The sequence below is a fragment of the Hyalella azteca genome, unplaced genomic scaffold (assembly GCF_000764305.2).
Source record: "Hyalella azteca isolate HAZT.00-mixed unplaced genomic scaffold, Hazt_2.0.2 contig5267, whole genome shotgun sequence".
In the NCBI taxonomy this organism is placed as follows: Eukaryota; Metazoa; Arthropoda; class Malacostraca; order Amphipoda; family Hyalellidae; genus Hyalella; species Hyalella azteca.
The window spans coordinates 3,384-12,189 of record NW_025935462.1 but is presented as its reverse complement, the minus strand read 5'-3'; the positions used below and the strand labels follow the sequence as shown (position 1 = coordinate 12,189).

Genomic DNA, 8,806 nt, shown 5'->3' with positions numbered 1-8,806 from the left:
ATTGCCCCACTAATTAAGTAAACCTTGGTTTAAATATCTCGATTGCTTCTTTTACCTCTCATGGGAGTCTGAAAGTTTCCTCCCCCAGACCCTAAAGGGCGACTTTGGTAGAAAAGCAAACAGCCTAAAACGGAGTTTGCTCTAATTATTTTCGTTTGAGGAACGAAAACAATCTAATTAGAGCTCGGAGTTTTAGGCTGTGCTGAGACCACCTCCTCCCCAAACTTCTTTACACGGACAGTGCTACGATTGAAGGCAGGCAGACTACCCCAGCTGGCTCTGCACCACTCAAGGTCAACGGTAGCAAAGCTGCCAAAGGCCGCTTTCTTCCTTTTTCTTTATCGCTACGATTAAATTCGAGGAAGAAACAATCTAAAGATCAAATAGAGCTTTAAAATGTTCAAAGCAAACAGCCTAAAACTCCGAGCTCTAATTAGATTGTTTTCGTTCCTCAAACGAAAATTTTTTTTGCAATCGCAACGCTTATCTGTTTCAGCTAAATGAATTTAAAAAGCATCATGGTTTCAACTCAATTGAAGTCGGAGGGTCGATTAGTGTCACTCTGCTATGTATAAATTTAATTGAAAGTATTCACGTGAGGATAGGCATCGTTGAATATTGAGAAGGATGAGAATACGACGCTGTCTTTTCCAATTTTCTTACCACAAGAATGGGTTATACAGGTAACATTAGTCATTACAAGAATGACATGTACATAGAGTAAGATATACACATCTTTGCTTGTGTACATGCTCCAAACTGGTACACGTATTACTGATAGTACTACATGCAGTACTAAAGTTCCTGCCCTTTTATAGTGCAAGCATTTACGTCCTTTAGAAACGGCTCACTCCATCACTTAAGATCAATATAATCGTGATGAAATATCTCGGACATGGGTGCCGATTTAGTGGTGCCTGGAATACCAAGATGTGAAGCTGGAGCGTTCGTAAATGGTAAATTCATCAGTGCAATAACTAACCATAGCCGCAAACTTTCACTTAACAATAAATTTTGTTTTTGGTTTTTCTTAAATTTATGTTCTAGTCGGATGTGGGGTCAGCGTTGGATGGGCTATATCTGGACTGTCGCCGATTCTAGAAATCCCAGAACTGTTACATTATGCGGGGTTTGGGACCCGCAAATCAATGATCAAATCTTGGTACCGTGAACTGGGATCTTGTTAAGAATAAGCACCTCAGACGTTACTGGAGTGCGTATTCTTAACAAGAACATTACTGAGGTGCGTATTCTTTATAAGGTTGAGCAACAAGAGTAAGTTATTCTCCAAAGGTTTATAATGGGGTGCTTATTATTAACAAGATCCGTGAACTGTAACCACTGGGTCATTCTGCTTTTTAGATATTTACACAAATTAATTGAACATATTGAGTTACTTGATTTGCAAGAATAAATCTGAATGTAGTTACATCGAACCAATATGACGGAGGAATGCTTTAGTCAGTCCAGCAACTCGTGAACTGACCGTTTCGGTTCGTTCGGTCAAGTCGACAGCGTCAGGCCACAAGTCAACGTTAAATTCTTCTTTTCAAAACGACTTTATAAGGCAGGGGTACGTTAGTTATCATTTGAGACGGATTAGTTTCCGTCGAGAGTGTGACGCCCTCCGGCGGCTCTATAGTGAAGCGCTGCAAGATGGCCGTCGAGAAGAGGTAGAGCTCCATGCGAGCCAGAGACTCCCCGAGACACTGGCGACGCCCTGAGACAAACAAACGCTCGCGTCAGTGCATTTTATGATAGAATTTGGCAGAGCCTGCTCGTAAATATTTTTCGATGCACTTGAATTCAGGTTATCATTAACGGTAAACACTAAACAGTAACTAGATGTTTCAAGATTCGACATAAGGAGCTACCACAAGTAGTTTCCTGCATATCAGCTACCGATTAAGAAAGGTAGGAAGCCTTCTTTTTTCCCATCGAGTTTCCCTTCGTCGTCGAGAAAGTGTTCCGGATAGAACTTGTCAGGATGCTTCCAATAAGCCGGATTGCGATGACACATTTCGGAACAGGCCATAAACGACGTGCCCTGGGAAAAGAATTAATAAAATAATACGCCAGAATCGAACTTCCTTTATAGTAGTTATGTAAATGGTAATCGGACCGTTTTAAACCCTTGGAGGCTTCATAAACGGAAGCTTGAAGAAGATGGTGCGTAGAACCACGAGCTTGAGTGTACAACTTCGACAAAAACAAATGGTGCAGGTGTCGAGCATCAAGTTTGTTCCATCAGTGGTAATTCTGTATTTTCTCCAAATTTTGCTAGTATTCATGTATCATTACAGAAACCAGTCGAAATAAAGTATTATATTAGGTTTACTTTTGGTATTTCGAATCCCTCGAAGGTGACGTCAGCGGTGGCCGTATGCAGCAGGCCGATGGGCACGAGTGAGCTCAGCCTCATGACCTCCAGCAACATGGCGTCAACGTACTGCAGTCTGCCGGAAAGTTTCGGTTGCTCCAAACTGCCACGTCATCAGTCTAACCTCTAACGTAATATCATGATTTCAACATGGTGTTCATTACTACTATGAAAGTTGGAAGTAATGTTTCACGGAGCTGACCAAACGATGAATCATTTATCGATACTAATCATAATCGAACTGTATACTGACTGATTTCTGTCGTTGAGTGATGGCAGACGATCATTAGGAACAACCTCGTCCAAACGTTTGTGAACTTTCGCTTGGATCTGAGAAAAATAAAAAAACAATAATGAACATGCATCAAAAATTTTATAAGCAGCTAAGAACTCAGCAACTTCGTTTATTTCATTCCCCACACGCCTCAGTTCCAGCGTGCCAAATAGGCTTTTATGCTAATTTATGATTTTTGACATTCACAAAATCATCCTATACCGGGGCTATAAAAATCTTTCAATTTCGAAAATTGTCAATATGTTGTTATTATAGCTAAATTCACCAATAACGTAAGATGGGAAAGAGAGAACTCCGAAGCTATAGGAATCCATGAAGCCGTAATGGCATTGAGTAGAATTTTTTCATACAAGAATAAGTGACCAGAAGATCGGTCGCTCTAGACGAAATGACGCATCCTCACGTTGCTGTCCTATCAAGGATACCGGATGTAAGGTTGTGAACCAAATTTTAGACGGTATTGAAAGGAAGTCGAGTACAGTAAGGACCGACTGTGACATGGGCCAGTCGAAACCCAGTTGTCATATGGTTAGCAACCCATTTAATGGCATAGTTAAGTGGCTAGAGTTTGCCTCATCGTAATTTGGTTTCGTTGATTAGCGCTGCTTTAAAGGGTAAGTCACGTCGTTAATATAGTCCCCTATATAATATTAAGTGGGAAAATTTGTAACAACTGACATTAATTTGGCGTCATAAGGGATAAATTTACTATACTACGATTTCCATTGCAAATGTGCCGAAGCAAGTAGTCTCTCTTGAAATATTCTTTATTCAATGTGCAGGGTTTGTGGAGCTGGAGTTTATATTCTACTTGAGGCAGAAACGAATCCCAGATTGAAGTCTGATTTTGAAGAACTAATCCTGCGTAACCGTGCATCGAGAAGAGCTACGATCAGGTCGACCGGGGAGGTTGTTAGATGTGTGCATCCATTTTTCTACGTACCTCCAATATACCATTTATACATATAATTTATTTCACCTGTTCCTATTCAATAATGGATGATGTGAGGAATCGCCACATAACAACAGTGGGAATCTGTAACTCAAGATATGCTCGCTTTAAACCAGCAGGTCGTAAAATCTATGGTGATGAGGCAGGTTCTCAACTGCTGCGTTAAACTTTAATATCAGAAATGCTTACCTCAGGATTGATGGCCATGTAAAGTATCATCCAACGCAGAGTAGATGAGGTGGTCTCAGAGCCAGCAGCAAAACTGTCACCAATTATGGACAGTACGTCAATTTCTGCACGTAGAACGACACAGAAATAATTTATCAATTGTTAGCCAACAATACAATTTCTGCATAGATGAAACATCACTGTAGTTAATGAAATGCTGGAGTTCGCGAAAGAATATTTTCCCTAATTAATTTTCGAGACTTCTACAATCCGCTCATATATGTTCACGTAGCATTTAACACTGCAGGCCTCTCGGTCGCAAGCCTTTATGTACGAATAGCATTGATAACGCCAAATATACCTGAACACAAAGGGTTTAAGTGACGCAGTCAGATCAACGTACTATTTTCTTTTCCTTGATAGAACTATATCATTGATTATATCACCTTTATTCAGGATAGAAGAACTAAGACTAATAGCTTATTGACAAGTTTATGCCTACAAAACGCTTATAATCCTATTGCTCGGTCTCCATACATTGTAAATGATATAATCATCTCATTTAATATTTAATGATTTTGTAAAATGTTATTATTATTACAGCTTTAAGTAGATAAAAATTACACTCGCTACCGTCTTCAGGAGTGAGGTAGTCCGGGGCGTCTCTGTGGGCGCGCTCCAGCAGCAGCTGGTCGATGACGTCACGAGGGTTGTTGGGGTCAAGGGTCGCCATGTGATCGTCAATAACTTGCTGGGAGCGAGAGAAAATCATTTACGACGAGCATACGTAAATTTATGTAAATGAGAGAACTTCGTAATAGTATGATCGCACCTTGTCATCGAAAGATATATGATTGAGAAGAAAATTATCACCCCAAATTGCAGGTTGCGTCAAGATAACATATATTTTCAAATAATCATCAAACAGTAAAATGTTGGTTGTAAATTTTTGTTACCGTCACTGACAGTAAAGATCGTGAAGTAGACGAGATTTTATCGCGCTTTTACCGACGATGCACGATACCGGTCACACTCATTAGACTAAAATCTTGTCGTTACGTTACACAATACGTTTGGCACTGAAGCCACTGACCGATGCATTACCGAGGAGAGAAAATAAAAAAATCTAGAATAAAAAATATAATAATAATGCCAAATAATAATATTAATATCATCGAAATTTTTGCTTCGTGATGAAAGTTATGCACTATTGTTTTGAGAGTTGTGCACTCACTATTATGAGAGTTATGCACTATTGTTATGAGAGTTATGCACTATTGTTTTGAGAGTTATGCTCCATTGTTATGAGAGTTATGCACTATTGTTTTGAGAGTTATGCTCCATTGTTATGCACTATTGTTATGAGAGTTATGCACTATTGTTTTGAGAGTTATGCTCCATTGTTATGAGAGTTATGCACTATTGTTTTGAGAGTTATGCTCCATTGTTATGAGAGTTATGCACTATTGTTTTGAGAGTTATGCTCCATTGTTATGAGAGTTATGCACTATTGTTTCGAGAGTTATGCGCTATTGTTGAGAGATATGCGCTATTATAATGAGAGTATTGCGCTATTGTTATGAGAGTATTGCGCTATTGTTATGAGAGTATTGCGCTATTGTTATAAGAGTTATGCACCATTATTATGAGAGTTATGCGCTGAAAGCCAGTACCTTGTACATATTTTACACTCTAAATTTAGACTGCCGAGTAATATAATATCTTTATTTGATTTCCTTTTCCTCAAATACCAGTTTTGTCTTCATGGGTCTGGTATCGTGGTTAACTAACTCTGTCAAGATCTTTAAAGGCACCTTGCAAAAATTTCTCGACAACGTTCTATACGAACACTAATAACAAAGAGCAATGAGTAATGACAGGACACGTGAAGCATGAGTAACACTCACCTTGAACATTGAGTAGGCCTCATCTCGATTTCTGCAGAGGACATCAACTTTGAAAACTTTATTCATTATAAACGAGGGGAGCGCCTTAGCCAGCCAAGGGAAAACGTCGAGGATAAATAAGACTCCTTGTATGATGTTCATATCTTCTTCAATCAGAGTACTGTAACGCTGCATCATCTTATCCTCGATGTCGTATCTCTTGCCTGGGACCGAACGTATATATATTTACTTAGGGAGGCACAACCCATTACTAATAGTTTAGAACTGTCACACAAGTTACTGTATGACGTCATCATTGTTATGTATGTCTATGCCAAAGAGTAACATAAAGATGTTCATTAAAAATGCGTTTAAGTAAAATAATATTTGAAAATCGGTAGAAATAACATGGTTTTCTTTTTAGGAAAATTGTCACTTGTTTTCATTCAAACCGTTCCTGCATAAAATATTTATTCTCTCGCAAGAGTTAAGTCAGTACTTTAAAAGTCCATATGACAATAACTTCAGCAAATCCTGGAAAAATTTCTTGCGATTTCTATATGTGTGGAAAATTTTGAAAACAGTACTTTAGTCGTTGAAAGAACGTGCAATTTAATTGTTTGAGAAATAGATTTTACTCGCGAGCATTTGCCAGATGACGTTGACCACAGCACAGTTGATGGAGTGATCCATGACGGCAGGCTTGCCGACGCAGGTTTTATCCAAGTGATCCACCAGCATCTCGGCCTCTTGTTGAATGGAGCCCTCGAGCGCTGTTTTGCCCATACCGAGATCACGCAAGTGGCGCAACATGAACCGCCGGTTCTCGGACCACACTGAACCATGGCTGCTGACTAAACCTGAAACATAAACATTGACCGGTAAGAGTTGAAAAACCAACAATAGCATACAATCTCAATGAACTGGTCGGCTTATAAAATCTTATTAACTGAACATACAAATTCACAACTTTATTTATAAATTTGATTAAAAAAAAAGACCAGGTTTTTTTTCGATGGAAAGAAAGTTTGAGCCAAATTTGGTTGGAAGGAATTTATCATGAATGTAAATAATTCGATGGATTCTAGGCTCCATTGTATTCAGAATGATCATTAGTGTTCATGGGAGCAGAAACTTTGAAATACAACGATAGGCCCGTTTTTGTTTGCAAATATCGTTCAAGGTGTCATGTGTTCATTATCAAATACTGCTCACTCTAACTTATTTATTCGCAGCATAATTCCGTCAATACGAAACATCAACAAAATCTGTCATGAACATATTGTCTTTACCTATACTCTATAAAATCGCTCCAACTCAATTTGTTCTGTAACGAACCCGAAAAGCTACCTACTCTATTTTAGATTAAATACAATAATTTACCAGCATTTTTGAAGTGGCTGAATAATGCAAATGAAAAGAATGCCGGACGTCCCTGGATGTCGGGATGATTGAACGCCTTCTTGATGAGGTGGTAGTCGGTGACGACCACAATGCGGTGCGAACCCCACTTTGTTCTGACCGGCGAAATTTATAACCATCAGCTACAATGGAGAAGTCACATCTTCATGGTTAGTTCCCGACATTGGTGCTGCCTTTAATGCTTTACCCGTTGAAATGTATAATAATCCACTGACATTGAAAGCAATAAGTAAACTAACGAATTGACGCTGAATCTGGAGTCGTGAAGATCATTATTGAAACTCTAAAGATCTGCGCATATCTTCCTATCTCGAACATGCGTCATGCTATTTGAGGATTGGGAGCACGTGGTTGCAAAAATAAGTAAAGGAAAATTAAAGTTAAATTTTATTGTTTTTCATTACCAAGAAATTTTTATTGCTGTTGAACATCATCCTCTTTAAGGGGTTTTCAAAATATAGAACTCACGTGAAAATGGGCCCTCGCTTCTGCTTGAGGTTCTTCAAATGTTCGGTGATGGGAATTGAACGTGGCGGCAACTCTCCTAAAATCGGCCAGCCGAACGTTCCTGTTAGATGATCAAGTGTGTATTACGTCCATTGCTCTGCTTTCGTAAATAACAACTGAAAGAATCACCGAATACCAGAACTAACATTGGATGCTATGAACATACAAAAATTGAGGAGACACTGCATAAGTTCAGACAGATAATTATGGACATTGATATTTACGAATTGAATCAATCAATTTTATATTCTTTATTCGGCCACTAATCTCTTAGTTGGTACTGTAATATTTACTAATGGATTAATATTTTTTTAATAGGTGTGACAGTGTGAGGATATTTCACTTACCTGGTGGCATCCGCGTCGGCTTCCTTGAAAATATTGTCAGGAGAGCCAGAAGGGCAAGAAGAAGTATGATCTCCAGGAACATGTTGCTGCGTGCGGACGTTCGTTACAGCTTTTATCTGCTGTTACTACCAATACTACAGTATTACTTAATTCTATGGGAGAAAAAGGCGTCAACACTGCTAGGCATGTTACGATAAATAATTTTACGGTCTCTGATATAACTTCGTAAGAAATTTTTGCGTGCACAAGACATTTAGGAAAAGCTCGAAATATAAATTTAATCATTCATCCGTCTTTCAATCTCAAAAAATGCTTAGCATGAATCGATTAGGTAAATTTTGAAGACGTATTAAATATCACATAGACAAGTAAGCTTATCTTTGGCATGGCTCATCGCTCGAAATGAAAGCTATAGCGATCAGGAAGCAGAAAAAAAGTTTATCCTATTCATATATGAAATGGACTTTGTATCGATTTTGGAATTAGACTCCGATTTTTTAATGTGGAATTACAACACAAAGCAACGATGACCTTAGCTTCCTCTCGTCAGTAAATGGAAACAACGCTCGTGCTCAGGATCAACAAGTCGAGTTAATGATTTAGAACAGTAGAGAGCCCACATGCATATTCCAAGAGCAAAAATAACGCTGACTTAGATCCGTCTGATGTTACTTCCTTGAAGTATTTCAACGTTGACTCGAACCATGGACTCAAAATCTTTGATTTAAACTACAATTTTTCATTAAAAGTATCAGGCAGCATCTTCATTTCCTCTAACTCCCCCTTCCCAGCACGCCGATAGACGACTGCGGCTGAAGCGTTGCGCACTTGCGTTCAGTTGGATTAAGT

General features: G+C 38.8%; 1 protein-coding gene across 1 annotated transcript; it reads right to left on the bottom strand.

Moving 5' to 3' along the window:
• Positions 1-644: 644 nt before the first annotated feature.
• On the bottom strand, positions 645-8,201 carry LOC108669436 (cytochrome P450 2L1). Its single transcript, XM_018156765.2, has 11 exons — positions 7,958-8,201; positions 7,572-7,671; positions 7,065-7,198; positions 6,320-6,541; positions 5,703-5,905; positions 4,429-4,546; positions 3,817-3,920; positions 2,634-2,710; positions 2,339-2,456; positions 1,903-2,047; positions 645-1,720 (listed from the first exon to the last, which is right to left on the bottom strand). Exons 1-11 carry the CDS (start codon positions 8,037-8,039, stop codon positions 1,536-1,538), a joined length of 1,488 nt encoding a protein of 495 aa, XP_018012254.1. The 5' UTR covers positions 8,040-8,201; the 3' UTR covers positions 645-1,535.
• Between the last annotated feature and the right edge of the window lie 605 nt (positions 8,202-8,806).

What these genes read in the sequence shown, in the direction of transcription:
- LOC108669436 (XM_018156765.2), bottom strand. Translation starts at nt 8,039, where the DNA reads ATGTTCCTGGAGATCATACTTCTTCTTGCCCTTCTGGCTCTCCTGACA. An exon ending in GCCGACGCGGATGCCACCAG is followed by an intron (nt 7,672 to 7,957) that starts GTAAGTGAAATA and finishes ATCATCTAACAG; the next exon opens with GAACGTTCGGCTGGCCGATT. An exon ending in CTTCCTACCTTTCTTAATCG is followed by an intron (nt 1,721 to 1,902) that starts GTAGCTGATATG and finishes TGTTTGTCTCAG; the next exon opens with GGCGTCGCCAGTGTCTCGGG.